The 18,007-nt window shown below is 38.0% G+C and overlaps 4 protein-coding genes across 34 annotated transcripts in view; 1 reads left to right on the forward strand and 3 right to left on the reverse strand.

Annotated features, from left to right (window-relative positions):
• The window catches only part of Syp (synaptotagmin binding cytoplasmic RNA interacting protein), a 55,043-nt gene extending 47,556 nt beyond the window's left edge, over positions 1–7,487 (forward strand). For 15 of the 30 annotated variants that reach the window (XM_070282091.1, XM_043212420.2, XM_043212437.2 and 12 more), the window contains one exon: positions 2,621–7,487. In XM_070282091.1, the coding sequence (XP_070138192.1) occupies positions 2,621–2,796 (176 nt within the window). In that variant the 3' untranslated portion in view covers positions 2,797–7,487. Of the gene's footprint in view, positions 1–1,214; positions 2,233–2,620 lie in introns of those variants that run through there. The other 15 variants (XM_043212427.2, XM_017246383.3, XM_070282092.1 and 12 more) reach the window with 3 other exon arrangements.
• A 7-nt stretch (positions 7,488–7,494) lies between these two features.
• On the reverse strand, positions 7,495–12,857 carry Fancd2. The gene is made up of 14 exons (XM_017246808.3): positions 12,721–12,857; positions 11,905–12,659; positions 11,690–11,831; positions 11,556–11,624; positions 11,308–11,498; positions 11,178–11,250; positions 10,946–11,115; positions 10,388–10,875; positions 10,131–10,329; positions 9,949–10,071; positions 8,862–9,889; positions 8,579–8,803; positions 8,302–8,521; positions 7,495–8,245 (listed from the first exon to the last, which is right to left on the reverse strand). The coding sequence occupies exons 1-14, from the start codon at positions 12,793–12,795 to the stop codon at positions 7,576–7,578; spliced, it is 4,428 nt and encodes a 1,475-aa protein (XP_017102297.2). The 5' UTR covers positions 12,796–12,857; the 3' UTR covers positions 7,495–7,575.
• A 203-nt stretch (positions 12,858–13,060) lies between these two features.
• LOC108128584 (uncharacterized) lies at positions 13,061–14,986 on the reverse strand. The gene is made up of 5 exons (XM_017246260.2): positions 14,809–14,986; positions 14,200–14,360; positions 14,052–14,142; positions 13,874–13,992; positions 13,061–13,816 (listed from the first exon to the last, which is right to left on the reverse strand). Coding segments are annotated over exons 1-5 (510 nt in total). The 5' UTR covers positions 14,811–14,986; the 3' UTR covers positions 13,061–13,679.
• Positions 14,987–15,228: 242 nt separating this feature from the next.
• LOC108128742 (lymphotoxin beta receptor inhibitor) lies at positions 15,229–17,742 on the reverse strand. Of its 2 annotated transcripts, none has more exons than XM_017246508.3 (5): positions 17,522–17,742; positions 17,356–17,466; positions 17,067–17,293; positions 16,766–16,914; positions 15,229–15,622 (listed from the first exon to the last, which is right to left on the reverse strand). In XM_017246508.3, the coding sequence occupies exons 1-5, from the start codon at positions 17,630–17,632 to the stop codon at positions 15,429–15,431; spliced, it is 792 nt and encodes a 263-aa protein (XP_017101997.2). In that variant the 5' UTR covers positions 17,633–17,742; the 3' UTR covers positions 15,229–15,428. The 2 variants fall into 2 exon arrangements, with proteins under 2 accessions (XP_017101997.2, XP_017101996.2); XM_017246507.3 differs by lacking the exon at positions 15,229–15,622 and adding an exon at positions 15,746–16,542 and having other exon boundaries at positions 17,522–17,739.
• Positions 17,743–18,007: the final 265 nt, after the last annotated feature.

Consider the following 18,007-nt stretch of genomic DNA (forward strand, 5'->3'; position numbering starts at 1 on the left):
GGTTTCTTTTCTGTTCCGTTCCAACTGTAAGCAGCAATAGGCAGCCACGCCCACATACAGACACCCCTGCCACCCACACTCACACCTACCCGCCCCTGCCCCACCCGCACACACAAAAACACACACACTATGTATATGGAAAGCCATCGTAACAAATTGCTGTAATTGTTTTTATACGCATTGTATTGGATACCTAATCAAAAAATGAGCAATGTTTGTAAACGTTAATGAATCGATTAGTATTTATGTCCCCACATACACACCAAATCGCACCGAGAATTTCGTCACCTACTAACTAAGCGCCATTCGAGATTCGGAGAAGCCGGGGGAGGGCCTTGGGGGGAGAGTTAATCTTAATATTGGTCTGCAACCGCCCCATTGAAATTTGAGAACACCCTGAGATCCATCCCAAAATTTTGACGTACGTGTATATAATTTTTTGTTTTTTTTTGCCACCAACCCGCGCTAATAATATACTTATACAAATAAACCGCGTATCAAGATTGATTATTGATCGATTGCGATTGCACAAACCTTAATATAAACTTGTACTTATAATTTATATTCTAGCCCATTAATTTAACGATCTATATTGTGTCTTGTTAAATAATTATCCATCTTGCTTTGCGAAGCCAAAACAAAATTATAAATAAATAAAATAGTTTAGTAACCACCCCCACACATGTAATCCATATACGACCCTTAATGTTTAACAAATCCCTATGTCATATCATATCCACACACAGGGTGACACCAATACCAATATGGAAATTGTTTTTTATTTATATTATTCATAAAAAATACTAATCGATTCGTGTATTATGTTTACAACATACACACACCCACACCAGTTTCTTTATAATTTGTTATCCAATGGTATTCTATATATAAAATGTACAGATAGGGGGGAAACCCCTTACCGAATTGGAGCCGCCACGCTTTTGCCCCAGCCATGTGGGTAAACTAACACCTTCGGGCAAAGACGTGACAATCCACACCCTAAACCCACCATCACCTGCTTCCATGTTGTACTACACGCTTTACATTTTGTGGCTGTAATTGTAGATACTTTTGTCCTTACGGAAGATACATTTTTATTTACCGTTAGAATGCTTCACACACACACACACCTGCTCATACATACATGCGCTTTGTTTTTGATACCAAAACAAAATCCTTAAAATCAAAAACAAAATACCTAAATCTGTTTCTAGCTGGAGCTGCACTCAAGAGCTTCATGGAGGGCAAGTAAGCGTAGCGCATCGACCTCCTCTTCGGCCAGCGACCGCAGTCGCTCGTCGACCAAGAAACGTAAAACAGCCCATAGGTCCTCCAGTAGTAGCAAAATCAAGCCACACAAGTCAAAGAAGCACTCGCGCCATTCCAAAATCCAAAAGAAATCCAAACGGAAATCCACCTAATCGCAGCCAAGTCCCCAAAATTGGGCCAATTCGCTCTTGTCCCACAAACACATAATCCCGTAAATCGAAAATTGAAATTCATCATCAAGTTTATTCCCTCCGCCAAAAATCAAATTTGCTCACCCGGAAAGCAATAATATCTATCTACTTTGGCATTTATTATCAAGATCACAAATCAGGACGACACATCATGTGCTGGCTAAGTCAGCCAGACTAATCCAGTTTTCAAGAACACTAACAATCAATCAATCAATCAAGCAAGCAATTTAGCATCAAAATCGGTAGCCTCCAATCAAGGTCTGTGGACCAAGTTACATTTCAAGGACCAACAACATTTTCGGGCAAAAACCAAGAGACGAACTTTTCGAACAAAAATTCCAAATTTCAAATTTGAGGAAAGTAGAAGGACGACGGCATGCTTTTCAAGAAAGCACAGCGCAGCGAAAAGAAATTCGAGTGCAGCGCTCTGTTAATGTCCATCAGGGAACTATTTCATAATTGTTTCTTGTGTCTCAGTTTATGCCACATATCTGTGTTAGTTGTAACTTAAATGTTCAATGTTTTTCACGGGCGATAATATCATGTACAATGTTTTAACTCACAACAAACACGTTCGGTAATTGTAACTTGCACACCCAACACTCACACAATACTCTGTGCACTTACCATCCCACATATTTACACTGTAACAAGCATTATATATTCTAAATGTATACATGTCCCTGAGTCCCTGGCGTTATGTCGAGTTAACACTATTCCGATTTGTGATGTGTAAATCTAATGATGAGTAATTAAACGAACGAATATTAAACTGTGTTGTCTTTCAATCATTGGAGTACCCCTACCAGTCCCCCCTTTTTCACTTACAAAGCAAAAACCAAAATGGAAAAAAAATAATAAAATTGTGCTACTAAAAAAAACTAATGCAACGTCAAGAAATCCCCATTCGAACCATAGACCAAACTTAAAAAAAAAACAAACAATGAACCAAAAAAAAAAAAATAGCAACAATTTTGAACCATTATTGTATTAACAATATTTTTAACTCTCTTTCTCTTTTTTTTCTTTCGAAAAACACCAACAACCCACAACAACTACTACACAAACACAACAATCGCATCCCATGAATGCATCCCAAAAACCACAAACTCTGCCGACTCTGACCTCCGACCGCATCCAACCTCAACCAACCAATGCAGTAGTCGGTAAACGTAAGTTCGATGGAGGTCACCAAAATCCGGCAGATGTTAAGCGACGTTACCCGAGCGGTTTAATAGGAAATGGCGGCAGTTGGGGCAGTTTACCGCTACCACAGCAACCTTTAGGCACAAATGGTGAACAGTGGTACATGGATACGTTTTCGGCATGGAGTTAAAAAACAACACGACAGCAACAGCAACTACAACAACAGCAACCCAATTGAAATCAGATAAAAAAAATAATTATTAATAGCAGCCACACATGGAAATTACAACCACAACCAGTTATCCCAGCTTTCTCCGAGCCACATCCCGGGAGAAAGCCTCATTCGCGTAAACATTAAACGAAGAATTGCAACCACAATTAGAAGCAATAAATTTAATTTCAACGAAATATATATAAACTATAAGGAAGGCCATTAGCAACAATTCAGAAAGCATTGTTTAGGGATTCGTTTCGATATTAATTCTTTGCTATGAACACCGTAGATGGGCGTACCTCTAAGTAGCGTATCAGAACAATAGCAGCAAGGATACTACCAGTCGAGTAGAGTATATATGTATTGTATGTAATCACTTAAATAGCCTTTGCAACTCCTGCATTTTAAACGAGAAATGTTCATTTAGTGAAACAAGTTTAGCAGATTTTTCCCAAAAGTTTTAAAAATGAAAAAAGCATCAGCAACGCCTCACAACTTAGATAAACCAAAGTAAAATCGTAAAATCGTTTTAAAAGTTCACAAACAAAAAACAAAAGTAATATGAAATTTGTCTCATAGTGTTTTTAACTCAAAATTGAAACAATAGTTCAGCATATATAGCAAACCTATACAAAAATTATAAGGTATAACAAATATATTTATCTATAACTATATAGAGAGTGCAGTATAAGCCCAAAACAGATTGATTTTAAAACTTAAGCAGCATGTAGAACCTTTTTATACATTGAAAACTGAAATTCAAACTCGATTCGACTACCAAAGCCTTTTACAACATTTACACATGGGCAAGGGGAAAATTAAATGATTGTATATATCCCAAAGTAATGATTAAATGGCGAATGCTGAAGCAAGACATATAGGAAAACTAAACATATATACAAGAGATCAAGCTCAGATGCAATGATAAACCTAACCATGTTTAATATTCTAAAAACAAATACAATTCAAATTGAAAAGCAAAGCTTAAAGAAACATTGACTGACAAAATAAACAAAAACAAAACAAAAACAAAAACAAAAATTAAAAATTATTGATTAGAATGATTAAATTGATATGAGAATGATAAGCAAACGCGAAAAATTCAAATGCACCCAGCATTATTATATAATGACTGGTGTCGGCAACCGGCAAGACTTTCTGCATAAATTTGAGAAGAAACTATTTTTAAAAGCGTAAGTTTTAGGCAACTTCAAATCAATTATGGTATCTGTGGAAGTAATGAAATATGTAGAGCTAAGTAATTGCACACATAAAAACACAAAACCATACGTATGCGAATGCAAATAATACTGATAAGCTGATAAAAAAAAATGGGAAAATTAACAAATTGAAGCAACGAATTAGAAAGACAACACGCAGAGGCGGAGACAACACATCACAAACAGTAATAAGGGGGGGCATCCCCAAATATTAAATTAAATTATAAATTTTAATAATGTAATAACGCATACTTAATACGAACACCAGTAAACTAAAACGAAGCAACACTAAATCTATGAAATCAATTAGCCAGCGCTCGAGAGTGCGTATTAGCAGAAAGTCTAAACAATTCATAACTAAGAAATTCTACTTAAAATCCACTAAACTATATCGAATTCAGATTAATCTTTCCCCCACTTTTCTTTACTCCTCAAACTGCTACGCACACATAAAATAAAACCTATGCAACCTAATAATTATATAAAAAGGACCTACTTGCAACATCTTAACTCCATGCCTATAAAAAAAATATAATAATTATAATAATGCCACACACGTGTCAAAGTTTAGAGAGCAAATATTAATTGCATCTCAAAAATAAATTATTTTGCAAAAAAATTATGTTTTGTTGATAAAAAAAAAGAGAAATTCTGTCGTTTTCGTTTCCACTATTGCTAGATCTCAAGTGAAGCAAAAAGTTAATTAATATATATAAATTAAATAAAATAAAAACATAAAAAATATAGATTAGTTTTAAACTAACGAATGAATACTTCCAATTTTGAACTCAAGTATAAAGCAAAATACAAACTGTTGGCAGTTGATGAAGGACGCGTGTGTTTTAAAACGTATCTATGAACATTGTTCAGCATAAGCCTAAAAACAATAACTTTTTTTAAATTTAAAAATACACATACACAGACACACACACACCAAGCAGTTGCCTAAAGTAAAAAAAAAAGAAAAAAAAACATTAAAACTTGCGCAAAATTTGCAAACCAGCAAAGAACTTTAAATACATAATATATTAGCCACAAACAATAAGAGAATATATACAACAAATTCTAAATGACCATAGTTAAGCTTAAATTTAGTAACACTCACATACACTCACACACACATATACACATAATTATTAAAGTAAAGTAAACTGTCGTTGTAGAGGAAGAGAGAAGTGTGCGCCATTTTCTAGCTACAATAACAAGCATCAACAAACGAAGAAAAATTGCTAAAATATTAATCCATTTTTTTTTGTATTTAATTTTTCGATAAGTTTCCTCTCGAGTTTTTTCTTAAATATTTTACGTTTCTTATTGAGAGCATTTCACGCAACCGATTGTTGCCTTCGAAAAAGAAAAGGGAGAAATATGTAATTGTAAACTTTTATAATTTTTTTTCTTTAAACACACACAAACACAACAAATTAATTAATTTTATAAGGAAGTTAATTGAAGTTTGACAAATTCTTTAACGCCGCGTCTTTTTGCATGCAAAATTTTTGATTTTTTTGTCTTAAAAATTTCCACATATATTTGGTGACTTAATACCTTTGAACCCAATTAAAATTGCAAATATATAAATATAATTAATTTTAACGATTTGTTTAATTCGATAACTGTACTGATTTTATATTGTTTTAAATTTGTAATTTAATTTGTAAGTTTTTATTGTTAATGTGTTTTTTCTATTGTAAACTAAAAACTAAACTAAATCTATAAACCAATTGGAAAGCTGTTACACAATCCGTTAAAGTTTATCGATTTGGTCGTTTCAAAAACTATGATATCAAAATTTTTACAAAACTATGTGCCGTTACTTTTGAAAATATCTACTTATTTTTGGAAGCTTGAAAATTTTTTCTGGAGACCCCAAAATATTCAAAATCCGCCTCTAACAAAAAACCAAAATCCCAACATACCTATCTTACCCCCTAATTGTGTTAAATATTGTAATTGTAATTTTTGTTTTAATTTTTTCGGGAAAGCAAAAACGTTTGGCAAAATTAGTTTTTAATTTGAATATTTAGTTTTGTTTGTGCGCTTAAGTTTTCAATAGTATGTTATATATATATATTAAACTATGAATATTAATTTTTAGCAAAATATTTTTACGATCTAACATAAAGCATTAATGTTAAATACTTAACGTACTAATTTGTTTAGCTGTTTAATTGGTTTACAATTTTTGTGTATCTGTGAAGAGAGGAGCGCAAGCAAAATTGAACTTTGATCTAATAACAATAACGATAACTGTATACGTGTGTAAATTTGAACAATTTGGAAACAACAAGAGCAACACAATAATTTAATTTAACAAAAATACAAATACAAAAATAAAGTCAGAAGTATCATGAAAGAAAGAAAGAAAGCTAAGTGGACAACCAAATTGCAAAACTGCGCATGGAAACTGAGCGAAAAAAATGAAAAACTTTACATGAATTGTGATGATGCAAAGGCAAGATTTAATCATAATTACTAAATCTATATATACAATAAATATATATATCTTTCTTTATAAATATATATATATGAGTATATAATGTATATGTAGGCGTAGGAGTGTATAATCTAACTTTACTTTTAAACAGACTGCGTACGTATTAAAAATTTTTAAAATTAATTTGTGTAAAATGTTTTAAGTTTTGAAAAATTGGCAAATAAAGAAAAGAATAAAAATTAATAAATCAAAACACGATCGCATTGTAAATTGAAATATACAAACGAATTCGACCTATTCCAAATTTACTTTTTGAAACCTTTTCAGCAATCCAAATCCAAAAACTATGTATATTTCAAGAATCGGCCTAAGGCGAGCGCAACTGTTTGTAAAGAAAGATGCAGGACAATGGCAGTGGATGCAAGGACCTAAGCGCCTTGGAAACTTTCTCCAAGATTTTTTTCTATTATTTACGATACAAAAAGAAGTATAGACCACGTTTTGTACCAAGGACAATATCTGTTTCAGACATGCACACACGTTAGACTTATCTTTGCTTGAAACTCTTTTATTTTTTACTTTTAAATTTTATAGTTTGTGTGTGTTTTCTTCGCTCTTAATTATATATAATCATTTTATAATTGATTCATTTTTAAAAAACATTTTATAACTACCTATTGATAAAGAAAACATTTGCATACATACCACACGTATGAGAGGGATTCATAAACCGTGAACGTAACGTCGCCAATTATTACAAAATAAAAATAACAAATGGAAATTTATTGATAAATCAATCAGAATTCATCGTAGAAGGCCGAATGTGAGGGAGGTGAGAACAACTTTTACGTCTTAATAAACAATTATTGTTAACGAAGAAAATAAAAGTGAGAGAAGAAGCATATTGTACTAAAATATTTGATATACATACATTTGTTATTATTTGTAATACGAAAATTAAATAAAATTGCATCCAGATAATAAAAAATGAAATAAATAAAGAATGCAAACACTGTCTTCTGCTCAATTATAGATTTAATAAAACAGTTTGGTTTTTGTGTCGGTTAGGATATATTTTATGGACAATTATCAGAATATTTAAAAACATTTGCTGCGTGAAGATGATTTGCTTCGCCTGTCATCACTGGGTCTTGTGCTGACGCTAACCGCTGTCATTTCCTCGCCCAAGACAGTCTCATCCACACTGGCATCATCCTCAGGTATTTCCTCGTCGCTGTTCTGTTCGTCAACGAAAGAGCCAACTGGTGTTATGATAGAGTCCCCGTGCAGGTCCTTATTAACCATATTCCCCATATGGAAGGCAGAGTGGCAGTTGTTGGCAGCCAGTAGTGCCTTCACACGAAAGACTAGGGTTTCTATGGTCTCTCGGAGGGAAGGAATATAACTGATAATGGCTGTGTTTTTTATAAACTTGGAATGACAGCACAGTTGATGCAGGAACCTTGTGATTTTTTGCAGCTCATGTAGGAACTTGGTAAGTCTTTCGGGATCTTCCCGCACGATAGATTCCAGCACAGTCATACCATGCTGGAGTAATAGCTTGAGGAATAGTTGTGAATGTTTAATAAATAGTCCAAAGTTTCGGGGCTGCTCTACAAGCTGTATAATCCGCAGCAGCCCATTAAGTAAATTCACTGTGGACTCCCACAACTTAAGGCGATCCCCTTCACTTCTAACGCTGACCTGAGCACTTAACGAGTGGATCAACACTTCGCAGAGGCCTCGAAACAGCAATGGAAAGTTGGCCCTAGAAGATAAGAATATGTTAATTATGTTCGTGTTGGGTAGGAAAAAGGTTCTCACTTTTTAAAGTTAGGAAAAGAATTCAAAGCTTTGTCCTTTGTGTTGAGAATGCTGCATTCTTTGATCAGCTCACCGAGGAGCTCGTTCTGCCGTTTGAAGGTGGAGTTTTTAAAGAAGCCCTTAATTATTTCATCCAAATATATGTTACATTGTGCTCCCTTATCCAAAGTACCAGAAAAATGGAACCATTTACGTCTCAAGAACTTGTCACACAGTAATCCTGAAATTTATATAGGAAATTAAATAAAGCTTTTAATGTTCCATAGACTTTGCTTACTCGTCTCTTCGGCCTGCTCAAGTAGAGGCTGTCTGGCCTGGTCCTGCATACTTTGCACCTTCAGCAAACGGCACAGCAGTCGATGAAGTTGCACTGCCGTACTAAGATTCAATACCGACTTTTCATACTTTAAAAAGTATTCGAAAGTCATGGTAGTTAACTGAGCAATAGTTTTTTTTTCGCATCTTTTTTGTTGATCCTGGGGTTGTAGCTTTATCAATAATTCTGAAATAAAAGGATTTATATTATTAAAATTTTATGAAATTATTATTCAAATGCTTACTGTGAAGCCGCTTGGCTTGTGACTTATCGGTCCATTCGTTCCAAGAAAAGTACAGAGCAAACAGGCGGATGCACAAGCCAAAGCAACTTTTTATATAGTTGAACCGTTCCTTAAACAAATCCAGGTTGCTGTACACGTGGCCCACTTTTGTGAGCTCCTCATCAATTGCTTCGGCCAGTGTTTTGAGGTGATTGTTGACCTCTATCAGGCAAGGAAGTAAGTCATAAAGGAAATCCTCTGGTTTAGCCAGATGAGGTCTAAGACTGTCAGTGTCCCTAGGGTCCTGCTGACCCTTGACTGCAGCTTCCAATTTCTGAACAATGTCTTCGAGAAGGAAGCGTAGTTCTGAAAGCCCCAAAAATTCTCCCACTTGCTCATCCTCAAGCGGGTAATTGAGAAGGAACTTTTGCTCCACCAACAACATAATGATACCCACTTCCATGGGTCTAAACCTTTCTTTCGGTCCATACATTTGTTCAAAGTCTATCTTGGTTTTGACGGTCTTGCAAGGCCCCACTTTGATTGTATAGTCCGCGATGGTAGTTTGGTTTACTGTAGCGTCTGGATCGATTGCAGTTGAGTTAGCCTTGGCTCCAGATTTTCCCACTTGGCGTTTCTGGTGAGAAACAGGGTGCTTTGCGTTGGTTAAAAACTGGTAAGATGGAGCCTGGTAGTCGAATGGCGCTCGTGCCAGAAGTGGCTTGATCCTCTGCTCGATTTGGATCAATTCGAATAGCCGCAGAAGAACGCGGCGTCGAGTGGCTTCTTCGCGTTGCGATGAAAATGCACTGATTGTCACTCGCATCCAGTTCACCGTGTGGAAGTAAATGTTTAATATATCTTTCTGCTGGTCCCCGTCAAAGTTGTCAAAAATGGCCAGATAGTTTTCGTCCTTGAAGAAAGAGGGCAGCACAATAGCACAGCCAAGCAGAGCATTGATATGCTCCAAACTGTAATGATGACGTCGATTTGTCAGTACTTTTACAAAATTAAATAAAGGGGCCAAGACATATACGGAGTCGTAGGCTCTGAAATAAGAAAAACCAATATTAGGAAGCAGTAAAATAATAATCAGAAATATAACTACTTGGAGTTGGGAGACAAAACCAGTTTGGATATGTTTACGCCAATACTGAGAACTTCGGATTCCGATTCAGCATTCCTATCATCCAGTTCGTTGATGTTGAGCTGGTATTCCAGTTGAATGCCCCTAAAATTATTTATTTATTGTACCAATGATGTATATAAATATATTATTATTAATGTTACTTAATCGTCTGTGCGTGGTCTCCTGTGACAAAGCTGGCCTGAAAACGAAAGGTCATCACATCACAGGCCCAAGCAATGAATTGTTTGTCCAGATCACAAACGAAGCTTCCATCGAATCGCAAACTAAAGACAGTTGCCAGCTCTTCATAGAAAAGCGCTAAGGACTCGGGACAGTTTCCAATTGAAGCCTCTGTTCTAGCTGTTAGAAAATAACCCGATTTAATGTATCATTTATAGTAAGACTTCCCTTTAATTACTTATAAAGTTTGCTGCCACTTTGACGCGTCCAGGAGGCAAGGCATCCACATTATCCACACTCGCAAGGGAATCGTTATCATTCATTGTCTCCTCCTCGATTCTGGCCATGGCATCGATAAGCTGCACACATCCAATGATTCCCTGTTTTTTCACACGATCGGTTGAGTTGATCAGTTGCTTTTTTACTATCATATCGATTTGCTCCTGAAGCTGCAGGCAACCCGATTGCTTAGGATCCGGAAAGGCTACATGGCATAGCAGGTCCATGGCCAACCGGGTCTGAGTTAAAGTAAAATCACTGAGCCTGTCTAGCATCGGAAGCAAGAGAGGAGCACAATTTTGAACATCTTTAGTGCTCTTCCGCTGCAACTCCCGAAGCAGTTCCAGAGCCATAGTCGTGAGGTGCTGCGATGATTTGTCACATGTGAGCTCTAGTAGCTTCTTCAAAATATTCTTTTGAATCGAGCTAAAGATCTTAAACAATATACTAAAAAACAATATAAAAAAAAATCCCATTAATACCTCCTTAAAAAAATGTTTCTTCTTTTGAAACTTACCTGTAAGAGGACTTGGCAAAGTCAGACACAATTTTGTTCTTTTCTCGCATAAAGTCATGAAGGATATTCATTAGAGTGCTTATATGCAGCTCCAAAACATGGGAATAGTGTAGTTTCACCTCTTCCAAAATGTTTACTGTGATGTGCTCGAGCTTAACTCGCCGGCGAATCTATGAATGTAATAGTATTTATTATAATTCATGAATACAAGTCTTTAACTTTAATTACTCACAATATTTTCTATATACAATGAATGGTCTTCATTAACATGTATCAACAATAACAGCACGATCAGATCCAAAGAGCTAATATAATGATTTCTTGAAACGAGAATTAAAAACAAAAGGAGCAAGCAAACATACCTAAAGTGTTGAGCCGGCAAGCCAGCAATAGTTTTCTGCCACATTTGGTAAAACTTCTTAGATCGAATCAAACCAAGTTCGAGAAAACCGAAAAGTTCTAGCTGAGACTTTTTGTCATTGACCAATGGAGAGCTATCTTCCTTATTATTCATGTGTCTCCAATTAAATATATCCCGAAGCGTGATGACCAACTGCAATAGGGTTAGATTATCTGTGTGTCGGACAACCTTTAATATTTTATGCTTTACCTCTTTAACACTTTCATCTGTGTCTAACTTTAGACTATTCAACAAAAGTTTCACCAGGTGCGACAAGGTCTATAACAAAATCGAAAAAATATATATCAAATACAAGGCATATTTTTCTAAAACTTTATAGTTACCATATCGGAACAGTCCCCGCTTGTGGCATATTCAAAAATACGCCTGCGCAACTTAGTCTGTAGACTTTCTGAAAGCGACAGGTTACCAAGAGTGTACACTGTGGTCATGTGAAAAAGTTCCACTGTATTCGAATAGGTAATTCTGCAGGTAAAGACCATTATAGTTTGAATCAAGATATGGTGAAGATACGAGGATCTTGGAAACAGCTACTCACATGAGAAGATTGACAAAATCATCGTGCATACTGGCATCCAGCACCAGTTCAGCATTGGCAATAATGTCTAGCTTAGCCGTAGCCGTGGCCCGGTTGAAGATGCCCTCGATGCGCGGATAGATCTTTACCTTGTGTGAGGCAGTAAGGTACCGCAGCTGGGACAGCATTAGCGGCAAAAGAGGCATCGAAATGGCAGCTTTCCCGGTGACAACTTTATCCGCTGTTGCCACCTCCTCGATTTGGTTCAGAAGCACTTCCAGACAAGGCTCCCGTAGAAAGTCTATCATTAGGAAGTTCATGAACATGCTGTTCTGTGACTGGTAGATCTGCTCCTCCCCTGCAGCATCCACAGTGCATCCAGAAAGGAGTTTCTGCACCAGTTTCGACCTTGGCGCCAAGGCTGCTTTCAGTCCTGTTTTAAAAGTTTCCAATTTGTCGGTATAGGAGGTGGCAGTCAAGAATATCTCCCGCAGCTTAGCCACAATTGTGACATGGTCACAGGCCAGGATCAGACTTTCACCATGGTCCAGCTGGACGCCCGCTCGGGTAAGAACAAGCTCAAAGAAGTTGTTGGGCTGCCGAGAAAGGGATAAAGGATGCTTGCCGGAGGATTGAGTTCTGCCCAAAGTTGCGGCTAAAATGACGCTATGCTGCGAAAGAAAGCGCTGGGTGTGCTCTTGGGATTGAGGAATATTCTCCTCGCTTTCGCCAGAATTGGATTCCAGAGATACATTTGTGGTATTGTCTCCCCTACGCTGAAATTTGCATTTAAATCGTTTAGAATAAGGTTTTATTGAATTGGTTAACAGCACTCACAGGTATTTTAATAGTGGTGTTTTCATCAATGGGGTTGAGAGCCTTCTGGGGTCGTTTCTTTTGTTTTCGGTACATATTTTTAGGGTTATTTTAATAAACAATATCACAAAAAACAAAACAAAACAGAATTGTGGCGGGTTCAGAGCGGCCAATAGAGATGGCACAATGGATGAAATCGATAAGCTATAGTTCTTTGGAGTCAGTTATGGAGCCAGTGGTCCGGAACCGGAACCATTTTTGCTTTTAGCGGTAATTTTAAATTATTATTTGTAAGTAAATATTACAAAAATCAAATCAAAAATACAAAAATATTATCACCCATAATAAAAATTATTTGAGCATTGCGATTATTCAAATTTTTATTCAAACATATTCTACGTAATGCGTATAAAACTATTATTGTTCCTATATTTTTATAAATGGTATTCATATGTGATGAGTATAAAATGTGTAACTAGGTGGTCGCTTAATTTTAAGAGCGGAAGCATGTTCCAAAAATTGTCAATATTAAATGGAAATATCCAACGTAACACTATGATGATTATAAACTTAATTTGTAAAGTTAAAGCCTTTTCATTTTAATTGTTTAACTCGGGTGCTAATTCTGATAATTTCGAATGATTCCTAATATCGATTTTCAACTTTTAAAAGTGCAATAACTCTATTGTGCCGTAAAACTCTATGGATATATTTTCATAAAAAGGAAGTTCAACATATGTCTTGAAGTGATTATGCCGGGAATTGACTTATCAAGAGACTGACTATCATTTCATTGCCTCGTTCGTATCTAATTCGTATAGAAAATCACTAATTTGGCGTTGTTTGCAGTATTGCTATTAAATTAATGATGAACTTGATGTCACTTCTATCACACCAATTCAGTCCAATGTGAGACTTTAAGTTGTCTCGGCAATACTGAGCTCCTCCATCTCGTCAGGCTGTCCATTTTAGACATTAAATTATTGTTTTTTCGCACGCCGCCTTTTGAAGCCAGTCATTTGCTTCAAGAGCTGCGAGTTTTCATCATCGAGATCCATATTTGGCTCCCAGAGCCGCAGTCGTTTGGGTATGTAAATCAAACCCAGGAGGGTGATAGCTGCAAATATGAAAATTATTATAAGAATGTATTTTATGATTAGGCATTATGACTTACAGTTCAGTACACATGGGAAGATCACGTAAAAGTTGATGGTGCTGGAGCGAAAATAGAGGGCTTCGGTGGCATAAAAGACCATGGTTAAAGCCAGGGAGCACCCTCCCATGCTCACAACCCTAAGGAATGGTAATTAAATACTTTGCAACACCTGCATTCCAGGGGATATTGTACTTACGGTCTGTAGTGGATGTAGAGGGTGCAGTGGACGAGGGCGATGGCTTTGAGGAGGCAGTACATGCCGATAATGCGGGATATGGTGTAGTCACCTGGAAATGTACTTACACATTTGAAACTAAGCACAAACCCTCTTTATTTTCTCATACCTTCTATAAACTGGGTGTCGCTGTGGTCGCCCAGGAAGCTGCGCCGCTCAATATAGCTCCGGAATGCCGTGCCCAGGTCCATGAAGGCCACAAAGGCAATCCAACCCCGGAAGGCGTAGAGCAGCCGTTCCCGGGGGCGTCCACCTGTCTGTATGGCCGCCCTAAAAAGCATAATTAAGAACGGATTTAATAGACGTCCTCGAAAGAGCAGAAACGAGCAACTGAGTTGTGGCATGTCCTGCCGGCTTATCGGCCGCTGTGAATCGCAGTCGGAAGGAAGTCCTCGCAGAACCCACCCCCTTCCCCAGGGCTTGGCAAAATCGATACCACACAATGCTCGGCACGCTGGCCATTTGTGCAACGGCAACGGTAACGGCAAATATTTGTAGAGCGTAATTCCGCGCTGCACGCGACCACGTGGATGTGGTCCAATTGGAGTTGTCGGCAGGCCACCCATCCGGGTTGTTTATTTTCTATAAACACCGCCGGCTGGGTCGCCTGAGCAACGCCATTTGCGGCCCCGGGGCCGGCAAGGCGGCGATCCATAATTACCGTACACGCCTGCACTTTTGTGTGTGAGTGGGTTTATTTTTGTGAACATTTTCTTACATTTTGCAGAAATTTCCGAGCTAATTAGCAGACTCGACTGCCGTCACACGCGGCGTATGCGTAATAATTGAGTGTGGCACTCTTTAATCCCACGAAACCTATTTTATGCTGCAGCTAGGTGGGATTGTTATTATTTTCACGCCACAAATTTTGTGAGTACCTTCCATTCAGATTTAAGTTCGGCAGTGACTGAGAGAGGAATTACGGACTCTCCCAATCGGTTGGGCATGTACGAACCGGTTATGGATAACGGATAAGAAAGTTTTTCTGGCAGCCTTAAGCTTTTCTATGCTTTCTGGAGCTTTTCATGTGTTTTTTGGCTAAGATACGAATAAAGGATACCTAGGAAACTAGACAAATAGGATATAAAAGCTTTTTTTTAAATAATTTTTAGAATATTAAAAGACATTTCATAAAAAATATATTTTTATTTTCATTTTATTTGCAAAAGTATAAAAAGTTTCAAAACAACTTTGATTTTTGTGATCTTTTGTGGCTATAATTTATATGATATAAAAAAAACACCAAGATCAGAATGGCTCAGATCAGTATGGATAGAAAAAGGATAAAATAGGTCAACAATTGTCAAGTTCTACGGCTCTCTTGGGTTAGCAACTTGACTAGTCCTTGCCAACATTGGCCTCAGTCTTTCGGTACTCGGCCCAGTCCACAAAGCCATCGTTGTTCAGGTCCATGGACTTCAGGACATAGTCGATGGTGTCCTCTAGGGCCTTATCCGTGTAAACAGAGCCAGACTTGTGCTCCTCTCCGTGATCGGCGTGTACATCTTCAGGATTCCCCGGAGCCTCCTTGACTGCAAAATTAATGGTATGATATTTACAATTCACACTCGGACAGTAATTATAATATTAATAAAAAACCACTATCACCATAAATTGAAAGCCTTCAAGTCAACTTGGAAGAAAACAGATTCGACTTTCTACGATTTGGATTTGACTTTATTCACTAAATCGGTTTTACTTACAAATTGAATGTTTCAGTTTCAAAAAGGTTTTCACATAGTTGGGGGTTTCTTCGACTCATTTTTTTTTGCGTAATTTTTCGCTTTTTGTACAAAACAAACGTTTAAACAATCAGTCTGTTTGTGTTGCTGCTCTCTAGTTGCGCTTAAAAATTATGTTATATCGAAAGTAACTAAAATTATGACAATGGAAAACAAAAGCCAAGGAAACCAGTTGAAATTGCACAAACCACTCGAGATTCGTGTTCATTATTCGAAGTGGGTATCTTTTGGAAAAGTTCTTGGAAGGATTAGTTTCAATTTGTTCAATGATGTTCTCCGATGGAATGCTTGCAGCAAATTAAGTAAAATTGATTCAACTAGATTTTAGGGAGTGCTCTAAAACCGTTTACAACGTAATTTCATGATGTGTTGGAAAGAAAGCAGGAGTATGTGTGGAACATCACAAGGACCAGGACTTGGTTATGTGTGCGAACTAAACGGATCTCTGGGTGTCTACTAATGAATAGGCTGCTGATGTTGTTGCGGCTGCTGTTGCTGCTGCTGTTGTTGTTGCTGCTGCTGTTGCTGTTGTTGCTTTTCGGCAGCCTTCTGCTGGGCCTTGATGAACTCGGGATAGTCAATGTAGCCGTCACGTGAAGTGTCGTCCATCTGAAGGATGGGATCGATGAGGGCTACCAGCTCCTCGTCGGAGAAGACCTTTTCCTCAACATGCGGCTTCTCGCCGTTAGGCTGCTCCTTGCTGCCTTGCTCTGCACCACAATGAGTTGTTATGGCGGATGCGAGATGGATTAGCATGAGGTTCGAGCATGACCACAACCAACACCGGAAACAGACCCATTTAGTAACGCATATGCAAAGAGGTAGAACAGAATTTCGGGTCAAACAAGACGCAAACAAAAGGACAAAAGAAGAAAAATGGGGACTAAAAAAAAAGACAACCATTCGTCTAAGCAGTTGCTAGAAGGGACTTACCGTGCCAATGGATCAGAGACTTGATCAACTCGCAGCCGTCCAGCTTGTTGTTGTTGTCGGAGTCGTGCATCTTGAAATAATGGAACTGCAACTCAGCCTCGGACATTTTGCTCGTATCGATGGGCACCTGCATGTGCTCTTGGATGTGACTAAAGAGGGAAATTCAAGTTGTTTATTAAATAGTTTTTAATAGACACAGGCCCTGTGCCACGGTGTCTAATTTATGACTTTGGAGATTAAAACAAAGCTTCTGTGATAGATAATGATGGGCAGAGGGGTGATAAGATACCCAAATACTTACGCTCGCTCCTGTTGGATGTTTCCGGTGTTCAGCACTTGCTGCGGCTGGCCATGGTGGTGGCCACCGGCATGCGCCTGCTGGTGAACCTGTTGCTGCTGTTGCTGGTGGTGCACTTGTTGCTGCTGGGGCTGATGGACTGGCGGCTGCTGCTGCTGTTGCTGTTGCTGCACAGGAACTTGCTGATATTGCACCGGTTGCTGTTGCTGCACTGGCACCGGTTCATATTGCTACGGATTCAAGTTTTCCCATTTAAGACCTTGAAATATATCGAAACCTACTTTCTACTTACATATTGCACGGGGGGCACTCCGGGAGCCGAATGGACCTGTTGCTGGTACTGCTGCTGATGTTGCGGCGGTGGCGGCGGATGGTGCTGGGGCACCTGCTGGGGAACTTGTTGCTAGAGAAGGTACAAAGATTAAATAACACTCCACTCCCAGATGGGTTGTACCTACATAGTGCTGCGGATTAACGCCGGGCGCGACGCGTTGCCCTCTCGCCGTGCCGAGGATTAGGATGAGAGGCAGCAGCAGGGCTGCTCGCTGGAGAGGAACGCGCATCTGCATGGAAGTGCTGGATTCTATCGGGGATCGGATCGGATCGGTTCCGTGGTAATCACCACGTCGCTAACTCAAAACACACACGTACACAAATCGCAGCTTCTTCCTCTTCTTTCACCTTTTGCCATTCACATTGAGCGACAGCTGATTTACAGGTGCCCAAACATCGTTTGGGATTAGAAGAGATAAGTAAATTATCAATTAATAAAACCATTTTATTTATAAAGCAATAAGATTTAATTAGAAATTTATTATTAATTTAAGTGGAAATTTGTTTTAGGATATAGAGGGATAATTCAAAAATCAAAAATTCCTAAAACTATCGATATTTTGGCCAGGGATGGCAATGGCCAACACTGTGAAAGGATTTGGTGTTGGAAA

Source organism: Drosophila bipectinata, chromosome 3R (assembly GCF_030179905.1).
Source record: "Drosophila bipectinata strain 14024-0381.07 chromosome 3R, DbipHiC1v2, whole genome shotgun sequence".
NCBI classification, from domain to species: Eukaryota; Metazoa; Arthropoda; class Insecta; order Diptera; family Drosophilidae; genus Drosophila; species Drosophila bipectinata.